The following is a 23865-nucleotide window of genomic DNA, read 5'->3' on the forward strand; positions in this document are numbered from 1 at the left end:
TTGGACGCGGTGGGCTCGAGGAGGAGTTCTTGGAATGCTGCCGGGATAGTTTCCTTGAACAGTGTGTGTTGGAGCCGACGAGGGAGCGAGCTATCTTGGATCTGGTGTTATGTAATGAGGCGGGTAGAATTAGGGACCTTGCGGTGAAGGATCCTCTTGGGGAGAGTGATCATTGTATGGTGGAGTTTCTGGTGCAGATGGAGGAGGAGAAAGTGGGTTCCCGGACATGTGTCCTTTGTTTGAACAGAGGGGAGTACGGTAGGATGAGAGAGGAATTGGCAAATGTTGATTGGGGGAGTGTGTTGGAAGGTAGGTCTGCTGAGAAACAGTGGAGGATCTTTAAGGAGATCTTTCTTGGTGCTCAGCAGAAATTTATTCCGATGGTTAAGAAGGATCGGTGGAGGAGAGGTAATCAGCTGTGGATAACGAAGGAGGTGAAGGAAAGTGTTAAATTAAAAGTGGATGCGTTTAGAGTAGCTAAGAGTAGTTGGCGAGAAGAGGATTGGGAGAGGTTTAAATGTCAACAAAGAATGACGAAGAAGTTGATAAAGAAGGGTAGGACAAACTATGAAGATGGCCTAGCGCTTAATATAAAAAAGGATAGCAAGAGTTTTTATACATACATAAAAAGGAAGAGGCTGGCTAGGGTGAACGTTGGACCCTTAGAGGATGAGAGGGGGGACTTAGTGGTAGGGGATGGGGAAATGGCTGAGGCCCTGAATAACTTTTTTGTTTCAGTCTTCACGGAGGAGGACGTGAATAATTTGCCGGGTGTTAGCGATGGAAAGATGGTAGGAGTGGAGGGCCTGAATGACATTATTGTTACTAGAGAGGCGGTGCTCGACAGACTGGAGGGGCTGATTGTGGACAAGTCCCCAGGACCGGATGGAATGCATTCGAGGGTTCTGAAGGAAATGGCGGAGGTGATAGTGGATGCCTTGGTGATTATTTTCCAAACGTCGCTGGATTCCGGGGAAGTGCCGGAAGAATGGAAAACGGCTAATGTTACGCCGTTGTTTAAGAAGGGTGGCAGGCAAAAGGCAGGGAATTATAGGCCGGTTAGTTTAACGTCTGTTGTAGGGAAAATGTTAGAATCCGTGATCAAGGAGAAAATAGCGAGGCATCTTGAGGAGAATTGTTTGGTAGAGCAGACGCAGCACAGTTTCGTTAAAGGGAAGTCGTGTCTGACAAATTTACTGGAGTTCTATGAGGATGTGTCTAGGGCGGTGGATAGAGGAGAGCCGGTGGATGTGGTCTTTCTTGATTTTCAGAAGGCGTTTGACAAGATGCCTCACAAGAGGTTATTGCAGAAGGTCAGGGGACATGGAGTTGGGGGTAGGGTGTTAGCGTGGATAGAGGGTTGGCTGTCAAATAGGAGGCAGAGAGTGGGGGTCAATGGGTGCTATTTGGATTGGTGGTTGATGACTAGTGGAGTGCCCCAGGGGCCGGTGCTGGGGCCTCAGCTATTTACCATTTATATAGATGATCTGGAGGAGGGAACCCAGTGTATGGTGTCAAAATTTGCTGATGACACCAAGATTGGTGGAACGGCAAATTGTGCGGAGGGTGTGGAGAGTCTGCAGAAGGATCTAGATAGGCTGGGCGAATGGGCCAGGAACTGGCAAATGGAATTTAATGTTGGCAAGTGCGAGGTGGTCCACTTTGGTAGGAAGGACTATTGCTTACGTGGCGAAAAACTGCAGCAGGCGACGGTGCAGAGGGACCTCGGGGTCCTTGTGCATGAGTCGCAAAAACCCAGCTTGCAGGTGCAGCAGGTGGTCAGGAAGGCGAATGGGATGCTGGCCTTCATAGCAAGGGGGATTGAATATAAAAGTAGGGAGGTCTTGCTGCAGCTGTATAGGGCATTGGTGAGGCCGCAGCTGGAGTACTGTGTGCAGTTTTGGGCGCCGTACTTACGCAAGGATATTTTGGCCTTGGAGGGAGTGCAGAGGAGGTTTACTAGGCTGATTCCGGAGTTGAGGGGATTGAGCTATGAGGAGAGGCTGAATAAACTAGGCTTGTACTTGTTAGAGTTGAGAAGAATGAGGGGAGATCTCATTGAGACGTATAAGATGATGAATGGGATGGATAGGATAGAGGTGGAGAGGCTCTTCCCGCTCAGAAAGGACAGTAGGACTAGGGGGCACAGCCTCAAGATAAAGGGGGGGGGGTGCGGTTTAGAACGGAGTTGAGGAGGAACTTCTTCACTGAAAGGGTGGTGAATCTCTGGAATTCTCTGCCCGTTGAAGTGGTGGAGGCTGCCTCGCTAAATATTTTTAAGACACGGGTTGATGGGTTTTTGATAAGCGAGGGGATTAAGGGTGATGGGGAGAGGGCGGGAAAGTGGAACTGAGCCACGACAGATCAGCCATGATCTTATTGAATGGCGGGGTAGGCTCGAGAGGCTAGATGGCCTACTCCTGCTCCTATTTCTTATGTGGAGTTTGCACATTCTCCCGGTGTCTGCGTGGGTTTCCTCCCACATTCTGAAAGACATGCTGGTTAGGGTGCATTGACCGGAACAGGCGCCGGAATGTGGCGACTAGGGGAGTTTCACAGTAACTTCATTGCAGTGTTAACGTAAGCCTTACTTGTGACTAATAAATAAACTTTACGATTCCCGTGGCAGACAGGACACACCGTGCAAACGTTCGCCGACCCTGGGTGGGATTTTGCGGGCTTGGGGAGAAGGCAGTCAGAAAATCCCACCCTCTATCTGTTCTGTGGGAAGGGGAAGGTTGGTGGGGTGAGCCAGCTGATGTTTTTTCAATTGGTGAAGGGTTTGTTTGGGCAGATGTAGAGAAGATTTTTCCATAAAATTCCTACTGTGCAGAAAGAAGCTATTCAGGCCATCTAGTTTGCACCAATTCTCCAAAAGAGCATCCCACCCAGGTCCTCCCCTCCACCTATTCCTATAGCCCCGCACATTTACCATAACATTTACCATTCCTCCCAATTAATGGGATTGAGGGTTACAGATAGGCCTGGTAGGTAGGGATATGATCTGCGCAACTTGTGGGCCGAAGGGCCTGTTTGTGCTGTAGTGTTCTATGTTCTAACCTACACATCTTTGGATTGAGAGAGGGAACCCGAGCACCTGGAGGAAACCCATGCAGACACCACATAGACAGTGACCCAGTGAGACCAGAATCGAACCCGGGTCCCCCTGGCGCTGTGTCATCGTGCCGTCCCTTGTGAGGGAATCCAAAACAAGGGGCCATAAATATCAGTTGTTCGCTGATGGTTCCAGTAGGAAACATCTTTACCCAGAAAGTGGCGAGAATATGGAACTTGCTATGTGCTTTTGAGGTGAATAATATTGATGTAGGTAAGGGAATGCTGGTTAAGCTTACGATGGAGAAGGGAATCGAAAAGGGCAGTCACAAGGGGGCATAGTTTTAGGGTGAGGGACGGGAGATTGAGAGAGGATTTGAGAAAACATCGTTCCACTCAGAGGGTGCTGGGAATCTGGAGTGCACTGCCTGGGAAGGCGGTGGAGGCCGGAAACCTAAAAAATATTTGGTCAGCACTTGGCATCGTAGCATCCCTACAGTGCAGAAGGAGGCCATTCAGCCCATCAAGTCTTTACTGACAATAATCCCACCCAGGCCCTACTCCCCTGGGGTTTCCTCCGGGTGCTCCAATTTCCTCCCACAGTCCAAAAGCCGTGTTGAGTAGGCGCAGTGGCTGTGGTAAATTCTCCCTCAGTGTACCCGAATAGGCACTGGAGTGTGGCGACTAGGGGATTTTCACAGTAACTTCGTTGCAGTGTTTATGTAAGCCTACTTGTGACGCCAATAAATAAACTCTAATCTTGAGGGAAGCTGGAGTTTGGACTGTATAAACACTGGCCTCGCGCATTAGCACAAACATCCTTTGTTTTTTAAAAAAAGCTACAATTTATAATCACAACTTATACTGTAATCAAAGGCACGTCATGGGGGTGTTATCAGAAACTTATAAAATTCTAACTGGGTTAGACAGGGTAGATTCAGAAAGAATGTTCCCGATGGTGGGGCAGTCCAGAACAAGGGGGGTCGTAGTTTGAGGGTAAGGGATGAGAAATTTCTTCACCCAGAGGGTGGTGAATGTGTAGAATTCACTCCCACAGAAAGTAGCTGAGGACAATGTGTTGTGTGATTTCGAGAAGAAATTAGACGTAGCTGTCGGAGCTACAGGGATCAAGGGATATGGGAGGAAGGGGGGGAATCAGGATATTGAATTTGATGATGAGCCATGATCAAAATCAGTGACTTTTTAAGAGGCGTCTTGACAATACCGTGAGTAGGATGGGAGTAGAGGGATATGGTCCTCCCTGGAAGGGTAGGGGGTTTTGCTTCAGTCGGTGCAGGGTTGGAGAACTGTGCTGTCATTTTCTTTGTTCTTATCAAAATGAATGGCGGAACGCGCTCGAGGGGCCGAATGGCCTACTCCTCCCAGTTTCTATTTCTATCAGGCACCAGGCCAGGTGAAGAGATATTAGAACAAGTGAAGAGAGAGAGAGAGGGGGGCTATGGGAGCACATTGAAGAACTAAAGAGGGATGGGAATGTTCGGGAAGGGAATTCCGGAGGTTTGGGGCCTTGGTTGCTGTAGGTGGAGTAACTAAAATCAGAGGACCAATCAGAGGAGTGCAGAGGTGATTGAGAATTGTAGGCCTGGAAGAGATTGATTACAGAGGGTGAGAATTTTAAAATCCTTTTAGCTTAATCAGGATTCACAGTCGGCCAGTGAATGTCATCATAAGGCCTGCCCTCCGAAAGTAACTTCTCCCAGCTCTGTTTGGAAAGCTGTTTCTAGTTAACAGAAGGAAAACGCTGTGATTATCTTATTGTGGTTTCTTATTTAAACCCTGGTATGTCTAGCCCACCAATCCCTGGCAACGGTTGTGTTTGTCTTAAAGCAGAGAGTGTTTGTTATACTCAGCTGGCCAGGCAGGACCTGTGGAGAGAGGAGCATAGAACATTGAACATTACAGCGCAGTACAGGCCCTTCGGCCCTCGATGTTGTGCCGACCAGTGGAACCAATCTAATGACCCTCTAACCTAAACTATTCCAATGTTATCCATATGTCTATCCACTGACCGTTTGAACGCCCTTAAAGTTGGCGAGTCCACAACTGCTGCAGGCAGGGCATTCCACACCCTTACTACCCTCTGAGTAAAGAACCTACCTCTGACATCCGTCCTATAATTACCACCCCTTAATTTAAAGCTATGTCCCCTCGTGTTAGCCATCACCATCCGAGGAAAAAGGCTCTCACTGTCCACCCTATCCAATCCTCTGATCATCTTGTATGCCTCAATGAGGTCACCTCGTAACCTTCAAGCAGGGTCAGTGTTTCAGTTGATGAGCATTTGTCTGAGTTTGTCAACCCGGAACGGTTACACACTCTCCCGGTTTCTCTTTGCGGAGACACTGCTAGCCTGGAGCCCAGTGATTCCAGCACGTTCCATTAATATTTCACATTCCCAGTTTCCGCAGTTAGCTGAATTGCTAAGGATTGACCTGAAATGGGTAGCACATTCTCCCCGTGTCTGCGTGGTGGATTTCCTCTGGGTGCTCTGGTTTCCTCCCACACTCCAAAGGTTAGGTGAACTGGCCATGCTAAATTGCCCCTTAGTGTCCAAAGATGTGCAAGTTAGGGGCTTACGCTAATAGCATTGGGAGGGTGGGGGGGAGGTGTGTAGCAGGGTGCTCCTTCAGAGAGTTGGGGTGGACTCGATGAGCTGAATGGCACTGTAAGGATTCTATAGAAATGTCTTAGAACGTAGAACCCCCTACAGTACAGAAGGAGGCCATTCAGCCCATCGAGTCTGCACTGACCGCAATCCCACCCAGGCCCTATTCCTGTAACCCCACATGTGTACCCTGCTAATCCCTCAACCCTAAGGGGCAATTTAGCACTGGCCAGCCAACCAACCAAACCCGCACACCCGTGGACTGTGACGGGAACCGGAGCACTCGGGGGAAACCCACGCAGACACGGGGAGAATGTGCTGACTCTGCACAGACAGCGACCCAAGCCGGGTCCCTGGTGCTGAGCAGTGCTAACTGCTGTGCTACCGTACACCTTCAAGGTGCTCTTTGTTTTAAAAAAAAAAAATCCTTTTCTACACACCGTTTTTATCGCGTCACAAAACGCTCCGAGACCCTTCACTGGGCCATCATTAAATAAAGATTTGACATCAAGTCACAGAGATTCGAACCAAAGGATGTGCGGATGAGGTTGATTAGCCTTGCTAAGTTGCCCCGTTATCAGCGTAAATACTTGGGGTTGTGGGGACAGGGTCTGGGTGGGATTGTGGTTGGTGCAAACTCGATGGGCTGAATGGCCTCCTTCTAAAAACATATGAGAACACAAGAAATAGGAGCAGGAGTAGGCCATCTAGCCCCTCGAGCCTGCCCTGCCATTCAATAAGATCATGGCTGATCTCAGTTCCACATTCCCGCCCTCTCCCCATAACCCTTAATCCCTTTGCCTATCAACCTGCATCTTAAAAATATTTAGCGAGGCAGCCTCCATCACTTCAACGGGCGGAGAATTCCAGAGATTCACCACCCTTTGAGTGAAGAAGTTCCTCCTCAACTCCATTCTAAACCGCCCCCCCCTTTATCTTGAGGCTGTGCCCCCTAGTCCTACTGACCTTTCTGAGCGGGAAGAGTCTCTCCACCTCTATCCTATCCATCCCATTCATCATCTTATACGTCTCAATGAGATCTCCCCTCATTCTTCTAAACTCTAACGAGTACAAGCCTAGTTTATTCAGCCTCTCCTCATAGCTCAATCCCCTCAACTCCGGTATCAGCCTAGTAAACCTCCTCTGCACTCCCTCCAGGGCCAAAATATCCTTGCGCAGGTGCGGCGCCCAAAACTGCACACAGTACTCCAGCTGCGGCCTCACCAATGCCCTATACAGCTGCAGCAAGACCTCCCTACTTTTATATTCAATCCCCCTCGCTATGAAGGCCAGCATCCCATTCGCCTTCCTGACCACCTGCTGCACCTGCAGGCTGGGTTTTTGCGACTCATGCACAAGGACCCCGAGGTCCCTCTGCACCGTAGCAAGCTACAGTTTTTCACCACGTAAGTAATAGTCCTCCTCCTGCACTGTGTAGGGATTCTGACAGCCTGAACCTTGGATCAGAGTTGGGTAAGTCGAACCCAGAACAGCAGACATTTTCAGTCAATGTGTTCGTGGGAACCCTCCCCAGCCCCAGACCACAACACTGCGTTCCCATAATGATTATTTTTAAGCGTTTTGTTTTATGTAATGCCTTTTTGTGTGCAGGAAATCTGGCTTCACTAAAATCTGCAGACAAGGAGAGAGAAAACTGCACTCTGGACTGGTGCCTAACTGACATCTTGGTGTAAAGTTCATTCGAAAGCTCAGTTTGTGCTGATGTATTGCTCTCCTCACGGAGTTTTACAGGGCTGTTGCGGGGGTGGTTGGAAAGAGTAAGGCAGTGGGATTAGTTGGGTCACTCTTCTTTCGAAAGAGCTAGTACGGGCATCGTGGGCAGAAGGGTCTCCTGCGCTGGATGACTGGACAGTCTAAACTTGTTTCTTTCCCTCCGATTTTAGATATTCGAAACTCTCGGACCCTGCAAACTGGCTGAAGATTGATCCGTTACACGGCCAGATTAGCACAATTGCAAAGTTGGACCGGGAGTCCCCCTACGTAAGGAATAACCTGTACAATGCAACATTCCTGGCGTCTGACAGCGGTATGTGCAGCACCGTTTAATTGGTTGTTGGGTTTGGGAAAACAAGCCCGTGTGCAAATCTCTCTTTTTGTGAACGAATGCTAACCTCAGCACTTGGCAGCTCTGAGGGCAACTCGCAAAGCTGTGCTGGTAAAACAGTGCAGATGTTGTTCCAATTCTCTCAAAGCGTTTCACTTGAGCGTGCAGTATTTGTAAACTGTGGTGAGCAATCTTGCATTTTTGAGGTATCATTAAAATCCTCCTTTTTGTTTCTCGTTGCCTCTTCCGTTTCTTGGCTTGTGTGAAGTTCAGCTGGTCACCATCACTCTAACTGTTGCGGGTGTAGATTTTTTTTTCTATATCCCTGGACTTACTCCTCTCGCCCCACCGTTCCCAGTGGAGCTAGGGATTAATGGCCAGTTGCCCAGATGAACCTTTATTGTTGACTGGCTATTGAGGACAGAGGCAAGAGTAGGCCACTCGGCACCTCGCGCCTGCTCCGCCATTCAATAGGACCTTGGCTGATCTGAGTGTAACCTCAACCCTCGATAACCTTTCAATCCCTTATTAACCAAGGACCCATCTAGCTTTGCCTTAAAAAAAAAATTCAAAGACTCTGCTTCCTCTGCCTTTTTGAGGAAGAGAAATTGAGAATCTCGCCATCCTCAGAGAGAAAACATTTCTCCTAATCTCCGTCTGAAATGGATGACTCCTTATTTTTAAACAGTGACTCCAAATTCAAGATTCTCCGATTTTCACCCTGTCAATACCCTGAGAATTAGAGTCATAGAGGTTTACAGCATGGAAACAGGCCCTTTGGCCCAACTTGTCCATGCCTCCCAGTTTTTACCACTAAGTTCCAATTGCCTGCGTATGACCCGTACCCGCCTATACCCACGTAACTGTCTAAATGCTTTTTAAAGGACAAAATTGTACCTGCTTCTAATACTACCTCTGGCAGCTTGTTCCAGGCACTCGCCACCCCCTATCAAAAAAAAATGCTGCACTGGACCCTTTTCTATCTCTCCCCTCTCACCTTGAAGCTATGCCCTCTAGTTTTTACTCCCCTACTTTTGGGAAAAGGTATTGACTATCGAGCTGATCTATGCCCCTCATTATTTTATAGACCTCTATAAGATCATCCCTCAGCCTCCTACACTCCAGAGGAAAAAGTCCCAGTCCATCCAGCCTCTCCTTTATGACTCATTCCGTCACATCCTGGTAACATCCTAGTAAATCTTTTCTGCACTCTTTCTAGTTTAATAATATCCTTTCTATAATAGGGTGACCGGAACTGTGCACAGTATTCCAAGTACGGCCTTAACAATGTCTTGTACAACAAGACATCCCAACTCCTCCTGTATTCAGTGTTTTGACCAAGCATGCCGAATGCCTTCTTCACCACTCTGCCCACCTGTGACACCACTTTCAAGGAGCTACGAACATGTGCCCCTAGATCTCTTTGTTCTGTAACTCTCCCCAGTGCCTAACCATTAACTGAGTAAGTCCTGCCACAATTCAATCTACCAAAGTACATCACCTCACATTTATCTAAATTAAACTCCACCTGCCATTCATCAGCCCACTGGCCCAATTGATCAAGATCTTTAGATATCCTTCTTCACTGTCCGTTTTGCCACCAATCTTGGTGTCATCTGTAAACTTGCTAACCATGCCTCCTAAATTTTCATCCAAATCATTAATATAAATGACAAATAACAGTGGACCCAGCATCTTAAAGGTTTTGATCAATCACCTCTTACTCTTCTGAACTCCAGTGGATACAAACCTCACCTCTCCCGCCTTTCCTCATGAGTCCATTCCTGGTCTGAGTCTTGTCCGCATCCCTCTGAATGATGACTGGCTACCTTCTCCAGTCCGCCATACAACGCCTTCCTTATTCAGCTGTGTGTACAATCTACAAGATGCAGAGCAGCAACTCGCCAAGGCTCCTTCAACAGCACCTTCCAAACCCATGACCTCTACCTTCAAGAAGGATAAGGCCACCACCTGGAGGTTCCCCTGCAAGTCACTCACCATCCTGACTTGGAAATAAATTACTGTTCCTTCACTGTGGGTCAGTCAAAATAATACAATCCCTCCAGAACAGCAGGAGGCCATTCGGCGCATTGTACCGACAACAATCCTACCCTTTCCCCGTAACCCCATATATGTACCCCACTAATCCCCCCCCCCCCCCCCCCCCCCCCGAAACTAGGGGCAATTTAACATGGCCAATCAACCCAACCCACACAGTTTTAGACTGTGGGAGGAAACCGGAGCACCCAGAGGAAACCCATGCAGACACGGGGAGAATGGGCAAACGCCACACAGACAGTGACCCAAGGCTGGAATTGAACCCGTGTCCCTGGCGCTGTGAGGCAGCAGTGCTAACCACTGTGTGCCACCCTTAGAACCATCTCCCTAATAGCACAGTGGCCGTACCTACGCTTAAGCAGTTCAAGACGGCTGCTCACCACAATGCTGTTAAGTGAAAGTGAGTCTTATTTAGGAACATTTTTAAGATTTTGGATTGGTGACGCACTCGACTTCTTCTGAGTGAGACTTAAACCTCTCCACAACCTTCGTGTTTTTATCTGATTTCTTTTTGAGGGGAAAAAAACTAACCCAAAAGGGCGAGGTTGACTGGGTGAAGCACTTACTGAAAGGTTTAACGATGCTGTACGTTTCTTTTCAGATTGGTACCGCTGCGATTGGAGACAGTGTGAGTGGGAATGGGAACTTAGGCTGTGTGATGATGCTGTGGGTTTCTTATCATTGTGCAAAGCACCAATCTCATTTGAAAGATGTATTCAAGGACAAAACATTGGAAATGATGTGGTGATTTCATGCCCGCGATTCATTTTGATGGGGGTGTAATCACGTAGAGTGTGAGCAACATTAACACTCCTCAGGACAAAGACGGATGGTTAAGTTGTCTGTGGAGCATTATTCCTCAGATACCCGACCATCTGGTGTGAGTGCTGCTTTTGTGGTTTGCGTTTAGCGATTTGCTTTAACACTTGCCGAGTTATTTAATCGTGTTGTCACAGACAAGAAAATGCTGCTTGGTGTGTGTGTGTTTGAAGAGCTTACGGGAAGGACCATTTTGTCTAAATTTCAAGGCGATAGCTGAGTGGTATTGTCGCTGGATTATTAATCCAGAAATCCAGCTAATAGAATGTTACAGCACAGTACAGGCCCTTCAGCCCTCGATGTTGCACCGACCTATGAAACCAATCTAAAGCCCATCTAATCTACACTATTCCAATATCATCCATATGTTTATCCAACAACCATTTAAATGCCCTTAACGTTGGCGAGTCCACAACTGCTGCAGGCAGGGCATTCCACACCCTTACTACCCTCTGAGTAAAGAACCTACTTCTGACATCTGTCCTATATCTATCACCCCTCAGTTTAAAGCTATGTCCCCTCGTGCTAGCCATCTCCATCTGAGGAAAAGGGCTGTCACTGTCCACCCTATCTCACCCTCTGATCATCTTTATATGCCTCTATTAAGTCACCTTTAATGTTCTGGGAACCAGGGTTCGAATCCCATCATGGTAGATGATGGAATTTGAATTCAATAAATAAATATTGGAATTAAGAATCTGCTATTGACCACGAAATGATTGTCGTAAAGACTCTTCTGGTTCACTAATATCCTTTAGGGGTGGCACGGTGGTTAGCACTGCTGTCTCACAGCGCCAGGGACCCAGGTTCGATTCCTGGCTTGGGTTACTGTCTGTGCGGAGTTTGCACGTTCTCTCCGTGTCTGCGTGGGTTTGTTCCCACAGTCTGAAAGACGTGCTGGTTAGGCGCATTGGCTAAATTCTCCCTCGGTGCACCCGAACAGGTGCCAGAGTGGGGTGACTTGGGGATTTTCACAGTAACTTCGATGCAGTGTTAATGTTAGCCTACTTCTGACTAATAAATAAATAAACTTTTTAACTTTAAATCTGCTGTTCTTGTCTGGTCTGGAGCCTGTTGCTCCAGAGCCACAACAATGTGGTTGACTCTCGAACTGCCCTCTGAAATGGTCTAGTGAACCATTCAGTTGTATCAATCCAAGGGCAACTAGGGATGGGCAACAAATGCTGGCCAGCTGGTGACGCCCACATCCCACGAATGAGTAAAATAGAATGGAAGCTTGGTATTCCTCTGGTGAAATGGGCCAATATCGCAAGTGTAACATTTGCAAAAAGGGAGTGAAGAATTGGGAATTCTAACAGCTTTCTCTGCCCCGTCCAGGTATCCCCCCTGCCAGCGGAACAGGAACTCTTCAAATCCTTCTGCTCGACATCAATGACAACGCCCCGACGGTCTTCCCACAAGAGGTCTCCATCTGCGAGAAGCCAGATCCCAACGCCATTAACATCAGCGCCACAGACACCGACATCGACCCAAACACTGGGCCCTTTGTCTTTGAACTCCCTGAGAGCCCGGCAGACGTGAGAAAGAACTGGAGCATAACCCGGCTGAGCGGTGAGGCGAACCAGACGCTCGGGGACTTTGCTTCCGCTTAACAAATGCATTTGTTTTCCTCATCAAGTCATAGCTATTTACAGCATGGAAACAGGACCTTTGGCCCTACTTGTCCATATCGCTTTTTATAACCACCAAACTAGTCCCAATTGCCCACCTTTGGCCCATATCTCTCAATACCCATCTTACCCACGTAACTGTATAAAGACAAAATTGTACCTGCTTCTGCTACTACCTCTGGCAGCTTGTTCCAGACACTCAACACCCTATGTGAAAAAAATTGCCCCCCTGGACCTTTTGTATCTCTCCCCTCTCACCTTAAACCTATGCCGACTAGTTTTAGACTCCCCTATCTTTGGAAAAGATGTTGACTATCTAGCTGATCTGTGCCCCTCATTATTTTATAGGCCTCTATAAGATCACCCCTCAGCCTCCCACGCTCCAGAGGAAAAAAAAATCCCAGTTTATCCAGCCTCTCTTTTGTAACTCAATCCATCAAGTCCTGGTAGCATTCTAGTAAATCTTTTCTTCATTCTTTCTAGCTTAATAATATCCTTTCTGTAATAGGATGACCAGAACTGCACACAGTATTCTAAGTGTGGCCTGACCCAATGTCTTGTGCAAGTTCAACAAGATGTCCCGACTTCTGTATTCAATGTTCTGACCAAAGAAACCAAGCATGCTGAATGCTGTCTTCATCGCCCTGTCCATCTGTGAATCCCTCTTCAGGGATCTATGAACCTGTGCTTCTGGATCCGTTTGTTCTATAAACGCTCCCAATGCCCTTACCATTAACTGAGTAGGTCCTGTCCCGATTCAATCTAGGTCTATCCCAGAATACTGAGAGAAGCGAGGGAAGAAATTGCTGAGGCCTTAGCCAAAATCTTTGTATCCTCTTTAGCCATGAGCAAGGTACCAGGGAATTGGAAAGTAGCTAACGTTGTTCCTTTTGTTTAAGAAGGTCAGAAGAGACAATCGGGGAAATTCCATCATTGTACTCACATAGAACATAGAACACTACAGCACAAACAGGCCCTTCGGCCCACGAGTTGCGCCGATCACATCAACACCTATGTATAACCCCCAATCCCACAAAACCCCATATACTCATCCAGAAGTCTTTTAAAAGACCCCAGCGAGTTCGCCTCCACCACCACTGACGGCAGCCGATTCCATTCACTCACCACCCTCTGAGTGAAAAACTTACCCCTAACATCACTTCTGTACTTTCCTCCCCGCACCTTAAACCTGTGTCCTCTCGTAGCGACCATTTCAACCCGGGGAAATAGCTTCTGAGAGTCCACCCTATCTATTCCTCTCAACATTTTATAAACCTCTATCAGGTCGCCTCTCAACCTACGTCTCTCCAGGGAAAAGAGACCCAGTTCCCTCAACCTAACTTCATAAGGCATGCCTCCCAGTCCAGGCAACATCCTTGTAAATCTCCTCTGTACCCTTTCAATAGCTTCTACGTCTTTCCTATAGTGAGGCGACCAGAACTGCGCACAGTACTCCAAATGAGGCCTGACAAGGGTCTTATAAAGTTGCAGCATTACCTCCCGACTCCTAAACTCAATCCCTCGATTTATGAAGGCCAGTACACCATACGCCTTCTTGACCACCTCCTCCACCTGTGAGGCCGATTTAAGAGTCCTGTGGACCCGGACCCCAAGATCCTTCTGCTCCTCAACACTACCAAGACTCCTGCCCTTGATAGTGTACTCGTTCATCCCGTTGGTTCTGCCAAAATGGACGACTACGCATTTATCCGCGTTGAAGTCCATCTGCCACTTCTCCGCCCAGTCCTGCATCCTATCCATGTCCTGCTGCAACTTTTGCCATCCTTCCAGACCATCCACAACACCACCGACCTTCGTGTCATCAGCGAACTTACTTACCCATCCTTCCACTTCCTCATCCAGGTCATTTATGAAAATGACAAACAGCAAGGGTCCTAGAACAGATCCCTGGGGCACTCCACTGGTGACTGACCTCCATGCAGAAAAAGACCCATCCACAACCACTCTCTGCCTTCTGCAGGCAAGCCAGTTCTTGATCCACAAGGCCAAAGGCCCTCGGATCCCATGCCCTCTCACCACATCTGGAAGAGAACAGGCTTATTAGCAATAGGTAGCATGGTTTTGTGAAGGGGAGATCATGTCTCACAAACTCGATTTGAGTTCTTTGAGAAAGTGACCAGAAAAATTGACCAGGGCAGTGGATGTTGTATACATGGACTTTAGTAAAGCCTTCGATAAGGTTCTTCATGGCAGGCTGAAGCAGAAGGTGAAGTCATATGGGATCCGAGGTGAGCTGGTAAGATGGATACAAAACTGGCTTGGGCATAGAGAGCAGAGAATAGCAGCGGAAGGCAACTTTTCTAACTGGAGGTCTATGACGAGCGGTGTTCCACAAGGATCAATTCTGGGGTCTCTCCTTATAAATGGTTTGGAAGAAAATTTATGTAGTCTGATTTTAATAAATTTGCAGTTGATACAAAAATCGGAGGATTAGCAGATAGTGAGGAGGATTGTCACGGGATACAGCAGGATATAAATCAGCTGGAGACCTGGGCCGAAAGATGGCAGATGGAATTTAACCCGGACAAATGTGAGGTGATGCAATTTGGAAGATCTGCTGCAGAAGGAAAGTATACGGTAAATGGTAGAGTCCTTAGAAATACTGGCATACAGAGGGATCTAGGTGTGCAGATCCACAGTTCCCTGAAGGTTTCAACTCAGGTGGGCAAGATGGTCAAGAAGGTGAATGGCATGCTGGCCTTCATCGGGCGGGGCATTGAGTATAGGAATTGGAAAATCATGTTGCTGCTGTATAAGACTTTGGTTAGGCCACATTTGGAGTATTGTGTACAATTCTGGTCGCCACACTACCGGAAGGATGTTGATGCATTGGAACGGTGTAGAAGTGATTTATCAGGATGTTGCCGGGTTTGGAGGATATGGACTATGAAGAAAGATTGAACAAACTTGGATTGTTTTCATTGGAGCGTCAGAGGATGAGGAGGGAACCTGATAGAGGTTTCCAAGGTTACGACAGGCTTGGATGGAGTGGACAGTCAGAGTCTTTTTCCCCAGGGTTGAAGGGTCAGTTACTCAGGGGCATCGGGGAAAAGTTTAAGAGAGATGTAAGGGGCAAGTTTTTCCACACAGAGTGATGAATCCCTGGGAGCAGATTTTATAACCTCTTTTAAGAGGCATCTGGATAAATACGTGAATAGGCAGGGAATAGAGAGATATGGACCACAGGGGCAAGAAAATGAGATTAGAGAGGCATCTGTGTCAGCACAGACTTGGTGGGCCGAAGGGTCTGTTCCTGTGCTGTACTGTTCTTTGTCTGGAATTGTGCACAGTGCACTGGCTGATATTTATCCCTCAATTAATATCGTTACGGCAGATTATCTGGTTATTATCATGTTACTGGTTTTGGCAGCTTGCTGTGTGTGAGTTAGCTGCCATCTTTCTACACTAATTGCTATTTAGTTACTTAGTCCTAAGTTCGATCCTGCCTTGGGTGACTGTGTGGAGTTTGCACATTCCCCACGTGTCTGTGTGGGTTTCCTCCGGGTGCTCTGGTTTCCTCCCACGGTGCAAGGATGTGCAGGTTAAGTGGATTAGCCGTGGTAAGTTGCTCCTTAGTGCCCCAAGAGGGGCAGCATGGTGGTATAGTGGTTAGCACTGCTGTCAAACAGTGCCAGGGACCTGGGTTCGATTCGAGCCTCTGGTCACTGTGTGTAGGTGGAGTTTGCACATTCTCCCCATGTCTGCATGGGTTTCCTCTGGGTGCTGTGGTTTCCTCCCACAGTCCAAAGCTGTGTGGGTTAGGTTGCTTGTCCAGTTTAAATTGCCCCCTCGTGTCGGGGGATTAGAAGGGGGTAAGCATGTGGTGTTGTGGGGAAAGGGCCTGGATGGGATTGTTGTCAGGGCAGGATTTGGCTGAATGGCCGCCTCCTGCACTGTAGGGATTCTATGGAATGAAAGTTCTTTGTAATCCAACCAGGGAGGGGGACATTGGGATTGGGAATGAGCCAGGCCAGGTGATCGATGTTTCAGTGGGGGAGCATTCTGGGCTTAGTGACCATAATTCCGTATGATTTCTGATGGCCATGGATAAGGGAAAGAGCAAGGGCCAATTGTAGCCAAATTGGACAGGAACTGGGGAAGATGGATTGGGAATGACTATTTGAGGGCAAATCCACGCCTGGCATGTCGGGGGCTTCTAAAGACCAGTTGATTGAAGTGCAGGACAGGCATGTCCCCGCATAAATGAAGGATAGAAGTGGCAGGATTCAGGGACCATGGATGTTGTGGGAATTTGTAAGCTTAGGCAAAAGGAAAAAGGAAGCATAGGACATGCCTAGGTATCTAAAAACTGACAAAGCCCTTGAGGAGCATAGTGCAAGTAGGAAGGAACTTAAACGTGGAATTGGGAGGGCTAAAGGGGACCGTGAAGTGTCTTTAGCAAACGTAAGAACATAAGAAATAGGAGCAGGAGTCGGCCATCTAGCCCTTCGAGCCTGCCCCGCCATTCAATAAGATCATGGCCGATCTGAAGTGGATCAGTTCCACTTTCTCGCTTTCTCCCCATAACCCTTAATTCCCTTGTCTGTCAAAAACCTATCTACCCGTGACTTAAATATATTCAGTGAGGTAGCTTCCGCCCACTTCAATGGGCAGAGAATTCCAGAGACTCAAAAACAGGGTCAAGGAGAATCACAAGACTTTGGAAGAGTGTTTTTCAGTGTGGAGATCTGTAGCTCATGGTGTTCCACAGGGATCAGTGCTGGGACCTCTTGTTTGTAGTATATATAAATGATCTGGAGGAAAATGTGGCTGGTCTGACGAGTAAATTTGTGGATGACATAGATTGCTCATAGTGTAAGGAATTGTCAGAGGATACAACAGGATATGGATAGATTGGAGAATTGGGCATAGAAATGCCAGATGGAGTTTATATAAGATTTATACTGTAAACAGCAGAACCCTGAGGAACATTAACATACAGAGAGATCTCAGTGTTCAGGTCCACCGTTCCCTAAAAGTGGCAACACACGTGGCCAAGATGATTAAGGAGGCATACGGCATGCTTGCCTTCATCAGCTGGAGCATTGAGTACAAGAATTGGGAAATTATGTTGCAGCTACATAAAGCCTTGGTTAGGCTGCGTTTGGAGTATTGTGTGCAGTTCTGGTCACCATACTACTACGAGAACGTGGAAGCTTTGGAGAGAGTGCAAAAAAAGGTTCACCAGGATGTTGCCTGGTCTCGAGGGTGTTGGCTATGAGGAGGGGTTGTATAACCAGGATTGCTTTCATTGGAAAGACGGAGGTTGAAGTGAGACCTGATAGAGGTCTACAAAATTAGAGAGGCGCGGACAGGGGAGATAGTCAAAGGCTTTTTCTCGGCGTGGAAGTGTCAATTCCAAAGGGGCAGAGGTGACAGGGGGAGTGTTTAAGGAAGGTGCGTGGGGAAGATTTTCAGAGTGGTGGGTGCCTGGAACGTGCTCTGAGGAGGTGGTGGAAGCAGATACACCAGCAACATTTAAGAGGCATCTGGATGGGTAAATGAATAGGGAGGGAATAGAGGGATACGGGACAAGTAAGGGCAGAAGGTTTTGTTTTAAGTTTTTAGTGAGGGCATCATGATCAGCACAGGGTTGGAGGGCCTGTTCCTGTGCTGTACTTTTCCTTGTTCCTTGTTGTCGATCTCTGCAACCTGCCTATGATCCTCCTAGATCTCTTTTTTCCCCCAGTTCCGTTCTCTGAAGACTCCTCGATTTTAACTTCTCCAGCATTGACCAGCCTGCCTCAAGTTGCTTGGGTCTGAGGCTCCAGAATGCCCTCCCTAACCCCTCAATGCCTCTTTACCTCTCTCTATCCTCCTTTTAAAGGTCCTTAAGAGGAGGTGATTAGCAACATTTAAGATGTGTCCTGCTAGGCACAAGGAACCGGAGGTGAACGGAGAGGTAGAAACTGCGTATCTGCACAGACTTGGTGGGCTGGAGGGCCTGTTCCTGGGTTGTGTTGTTCTTTGCATGAAAACAAGGAATAGGCCATTCGGCCCTTTTGAGCCTGCTCTGCCATTCATTACGATCATAGCTAATCATCGAATTCAATATCCTGATTCTCTGTTTTCCCACCTTCCTCCCATATCCCTTTAGCTCCAAAGGCTATATCTAATTTCTTCCCGCTGTACCTGCGCACACACTTACAGTGACTGATGCACAAGGACACCGAGGTCTCGCTGAGTATCCACCTCTCCCTCAATTTACACCCATTCAAGTCATAAATCTGTCCCCCTATTATTGTTACCAAAGTGGATAACCTCACATTTATCCACATTATGCTGCATCTGCCATGCAGATGCCCACACACATAAGAAATAGGAGCAGGAGTAGGCCATCTAGCCCCTCGAGCCTGCCCCGCCATTCAATAAGATCATGGCTGATCTGTCGTGGCTCAGTTCCACATTCCCGCCCTCTCCCCATAGCCCTTAATCCCCTCTCTTATCAAAAACCCATCAACCCGCGTCTCAAAAATATTTAGCGAGGCAGCCTCCACCACTTCAACGGGCAGAGAATTCCAGAGATTCACCACCCTTTGAGTGAAGAAGTTCCTCCTCAACTCCGTTCTAAACCGCTCCCCCCTTTATCTTGAGGCTGTGCCCCCTAGTCCTACTATCCTTTCTGAGCGGGAAGAGTCTCTCCACCTCTATCCTATCCATCCCATTCATCATCTTATACGTCTCAATGAGATCTCCCCTCATTCTTCTCAACTCTAACGAGTACAAGCCTAGTTTATTCAGCCTCTCCTCATAGCTCAACCCCCTCAACTCCGGCATCAGCCTAGTAAACCTCCTCTACACTCCCTCCAAGGCCAAAATATCCTTGCGTAAGTACGGCGCCCAAAACTGCACACAGTACTCCAGCTGCGGCCTCACCAATGCTCTATACAGCCGCAGCAAGACCTCCCTACTTTTATATTCAATCCCCCTCGCTATGAAGGCCAGCATCCCATTCGCCTTCCTGACCACCTGCTGCACCTGCAAGCTGGGTTTTTGCGACTCGTGCACAAGGACCCCGAGGTCCCTCTGCACCGTCGCCTGCTGCAGTTTTTCGCCACGCAAGTGATAGTCCTTCCTACCATTATTCCTACCAAAGTGGACCACCTCACACTTGCCAACATTAAATTCCATTTGCCATTTCCTGGCCCATTCGCCCAGCCTATCTAGATCCTTCTGCAGACTCTCCACACCCTCCGCACAATTTGCCTTTCCCCCAATCTTGGTGTCATCAGCCTGCCCAAACCACACTGAAGCATCTCTGCGACCTCCTCTTCCTTTCCCCACCCCTCCCGTGCACCGAGTGTACGTGACGCCGTAGAGTTTTTGTGAAAAGGTTGCCGTGCGTGTGTTGTTTGGGCGTCTCGTAACTCGCTGCGTTTGATTCAGGCGACGACGCCCAGTTGAGTCTGAAGATTGGAATCCTGGACGACGGCATCTACGAAGTTCCGATCATGATCATGGATTCGGGAAATCCCCCCATGTCCGCCACCTCCATCCTGCTCGTCAAGGTCTGCCCGTGCGATGAAAATGGCGACTGCACTTCCGTCCAAGCCATAGTGGCAGCCGGCCTGGGAACGGGGGCCATCATTGCAATCCTCCTGTGCATCATCATCTTGCTCAGTAAGTGGCCAGGAACCCCCTCTCCTCGTTACATTTTCACTGGGTTGGCAACTCTCTGGGTGGGAGTTTACCGGCACGTCCGCCCGAGGTTTGTATGATCCCGCCCAAGGCCAACAGAGAATGCCGTTCTCCGAGCCTTGCCCGCCCCTGGAATTGGGACAGGAGTTTTGGTAAAATTCTGGCCTTATCTCTCTGAGTGATGTGCTGTAAACCACGCTACCGGCGGTTAAATAAGGCCTGATTTGCCACCCTCTGGTCTGTCACTATGGAGGACCCTGGTGCAGCAGGGTGGGCGGGGGTTGTGATGCTGCCATTCAGTAAGGTGGCATTGTAGACAGTGGGTCACTCAGCCACCCTGAGTCTATCTCGAGTCCCCACAAGAAACCGAGGGGAGCTCGACTCTCCCCGGAGAGTGATAGCAAGGTGCTTGAGGAGAATCGTGACGAGCGCTGCTATGTCATTGCGCCAGGGACCCGGGTTCGATTCCCGGCTTGGGTCACTGTCTGTGTGGAGTCTGCACGTTCTCCCCGTGTCTGCGTGGGTTTGCTCCCAGCACGTGCTGGTTAGGTGCATTGGCCACACTAAATTGTCCCTCAGTGTCCCCAAACAGGCGCTGGAGTGAGGCGACTATAAACCTAGTCCTTTATTAAATAATAAAGTTTATTTATTAGTGTCACAGGCTTACGTTACTGAGGTATTTACCAGGAGCGATCACCAAACCAAGTTTTGACACTGAGCCAAGTGAGGAACTACTGTTTTATGTTTAAATTTTTAAGTTAATTTATTAGTGTCGCAAGTTGGCTTAGATTAACACTGCAATGAAGTTGCTGTGAAAATCGTCAGTAACTTTATTGCAGTGTTAACGTAAAGCCTATTTGTGAGGCTAATAAATTAACTTTAGTCGTGGCTGCACTTCAGAAGTATTTTATTGGCTGTAAGTTGTTGTGGGGTGCCTGAGGTCGCTATATCAATGCAAGTTTTTTCTCTCTCTCTCTCCCTGTAGTTTTAGTCTTGTTGTTTGTCATATGGATGAAGAGGCGTGACAAGGAGCGGCAGGCAAAGCAATTGCTCATTGACCCAGAGGATGACGTGAGGGACAACATTCTGAAGTACGATGAGGAGGGAGGAGGCGAGGAAGATCAGGTGAGATCCGGGGAAGGGGTTTGCAGAGGGGCGGGCGGGTGCACTGAGAGCTCGTTTTTGAAGGAAGCGCATTCCGAGGCGGTCTTTGGTAACGCGCTGTGTCGGCCCCCCGCAGGACTACGACCTGAGCCAGCTTCAACAGCCCGACGCCATGGAGCCCGACTCCATCAAGCCAATGGGAATCCGGCGAGTCGATGAGAGGCCAATCCACGCCGAGCCCCAGTACCCAGTCCGTTCAGCCGCTCCACACCCTGGAGATATCGGAGACTTCATCAGCGAGGTAAGAAACCAGGGAAAAGGGTGGGGGGTTGACATGAGGTGAATTGTTAGGATTGTATTCGGGCAGAAGAATGAGGAGGGACCTTATAGAAGCCAATACAATTCCAACAGGGCTAGACTGGGTAGATGCAGGAAGGATGTTCCTGATTTTGATTTGATTTTGATTTATTATTGACACGTTAGGGGCTAGATAGGGTAGAGGTAGAGAGATTCTTCCCACTTAGAAAGGGTAGCAGGATTAGAGGGTACAGCCTCAAAATAAGAGGGGGGGGGAGGTTGGTGGTGCAGTTTAGAACGGAGTTGAGGAGGAACTACTTCACTCAAAGGGTGGTGAATCTCTGGAATTCTCTGCCCATTGAAGTGGTGGAGGCTACCTCGCTAAATATATTTAAGTCACGGGTAGATAGATTTCTGATAGACAGGGGAATTAAGGGTTATGGGGAGAAAGCGGGAAAGTGGAACTGATCCACTTCAGATCAGCCATGATCTTATTGAATGGCGGGACAGGCTCGAAGGGCTAGATGGCCTACTCCTGCTCCTATTTCTTATGTTCTTATGTACATGTATTAACATACAGTGAAAAGTATTGTTTCTTGCGTGCTATACAGGCAAAGCATACCGTTCGTAGAGCAGGAAACAAGAGAGTGAAGAATGTAGTGTTACAGTCGTAGCTAGGGAGGTGGTGGGGGAGTCCAGAACCAGGGGTCACAGTCTGAGGATTCAAGGTAGACCCTTTTGGGACAGAGATGAGGAGGCGTTTCTTCACCCAGCAAGTGGTGAGCGTGTGGCATTCACTACCACAGAAAGCCATTGAGGCCAAAACATGTTTCCAACAAAGAGTTAAGTACAGCACTTGGGGGGGAAAAGGGGATTAAAGGATATGGTGGTGAAGGCAGGATCAGGCTATTGAGTTGGATGACCTGCGTTGAACTTAATAAATGGTGGAGCAGGCTCGAAGGGCCAAATGGCAGCCTCCTCCCATTTACTATGTCTCTGTGCCCTTCAGGGGGCTAGTACAGACATGACAGGCCAAAGGACCACCTCCCCTCAGTGGTAACCTCGCTATGAATCTGGAGCTTCCCTGAGTGCAGTTGCTCCAGCGTTGAGTGTCTGTGTCTTTAGCCAAGGCCCCAAGCTCTGGAATTCCTTCCTTAAACTGAGCTTCTGATCACCTGTCCTCATCTTTCTGTGTGTGTGGCTGGGCATCAGATTTGGTTGGTAACGCTCCCATGAAGTGCCTTTGGATGTTTTGCCACGATGAAGATGCTACGTAACAACAAGCTGTTGTTCCATCTGTGGCCCTGTCTGTGATGAGTGAACTCAATGCTTGAATGAAAAGATTCACTGGGAGGTTGGGGCTGTTGTCTGGGCTTTAACCTGCTCCACAGTGTTACTGTCACTGCTGGAGATAACTTGTGGACTCTGGATCAAAATAGTCGCTGGCAGGGAATTTAGGAGAAACCTCTTTACATAAGAACATAAGAAATAGGAGCAGGAGTAGGCCATCTAGCCCTTCGAGCCTGCCCCGCCATTCAATAAGATCATGGCTGATCTGAAGTGAATCAGTTCCACTTTCCCGCTTTCTCCTCATAACCCTTAGGTTTCTGATAGACAGGGGAATTAAGGGTTGTGGGGAGAAAGCGGGAAAGTGGAACTGATCCACTTCAGATCAGCCATGATCTTATTGAATGGCGGGGCAGGCTCAAAGGGCTAGATGGCTTACTCCGGCTCCTGTTTCTTATGTTCTTATAGAGGTGATTTATGTAGACCAGATACGCCAGCATCAACCAGTTAAGTTGAACAATTTGTTACAGTGCTGTGAATTCATCACGATATCTCTTCCAATCCCATTTCTCCATTAGTTTCTGAGCAGAGTGGGTGTATTGTGTGGATTTGTTAATTTAACATTTGGGATTGATTACAAATTGAGTTGTTGCAGTTCCAAAAAAAAACCTTTTTAAATGGCTCCTGGATTTCACAGAAGGCTTGACCTTTTTAAGTTAATGAAGCTTTCTCCGACCGGCCAGAGTTCTTTAATAAAACGCGATTGGAGATGATGCCTGAGTGGCCAGTTACTGCTCACGCACACAACCAATTTATCCAGGACTCCACTTGGGGTAATTAGTCTTGTCAGCAATGAGTGTGTGTGTCTCTCTCTCTCTGTCTGTTGCATTCACAACATTTTAAAAGGTGGCGAGCAAGGATGGAGGGTGTGCAGGAGTGAAAGAAGGGAGTTGTGGAGGCATGGACATGTGGAGTAATCTGCAGTGGATTTTTGGGTAGAGAAGCCAGCGTCACTGGAACTTTTCTCCCAGTCCAGAATGCCGATATCAGAGAGCTTTTGCGTCAACTACTCTAAAATTTAACCTATAAAATTAGCTAGTTTGTCACCAATTGGTGAGCCTTCATCAGCCAAGTTTAAAAATTGGCAAGTCACGTTGCAGCTTTATAGAACCTTAGGTCGCACTTGGAATATAGTGTTCAATTCTGGTCACCACACTACCAGAAGGATGTGGAGGCTTTGGAGAGGGTACAGAAAAGATTTACCA

The 23865-nt window shown here is 48.1% G+C and overlaps 1 protein-coding gene across 1 annotated transcript in view; it reads left to right on the top strand.

Annotated features, from left to right (window-relative positions):
* LOC145346876 (cadherin-2-like) overlaps window positions 1–23865 on the top strand; it is a 193790-nt gene that overhangs the window by 159771 nt on the left and 10154 nt on the right. Inside the window, exons 11-15 of the mRNA XM_080194737.1 lie at window positions 7585–7727; window positions 11961–12194; window positions 19661–19894; window positions 20898–21037; window positions 21153–21317. Coding sequence (XP_080050863.1) covers window positions 7585–7727; window positions 11961–12194; window positions 19661–19894; window positions 20898–21037; window positions 21153–21317 — 916 coding nt within the window. The remainder of the gene's footprint in view (window positions 1–7584; window positions 7728–11960; window positions 12195–19660; window positions 19895–20897; window positions 21038–21152; window positions 21318–23865) is intronic.

Source organism: Carcharhinus amblyrhynchos, chromosome 8 (assembly GCF_965287045.1).
Source record: "Carcharhinus amblyrhynchos chromosome 8, sCarAmb.v2.hapA, whole genome shotgun sequence".
In the NCBI taxonomy this organism is placed as follows: Eukaryota; Metazoa; Chordata; class Chondrichthyes; order Carcharhiniformes; family Carcharhinidae; genus Carcharhinus; species Carcharhinus amblyrhynchos.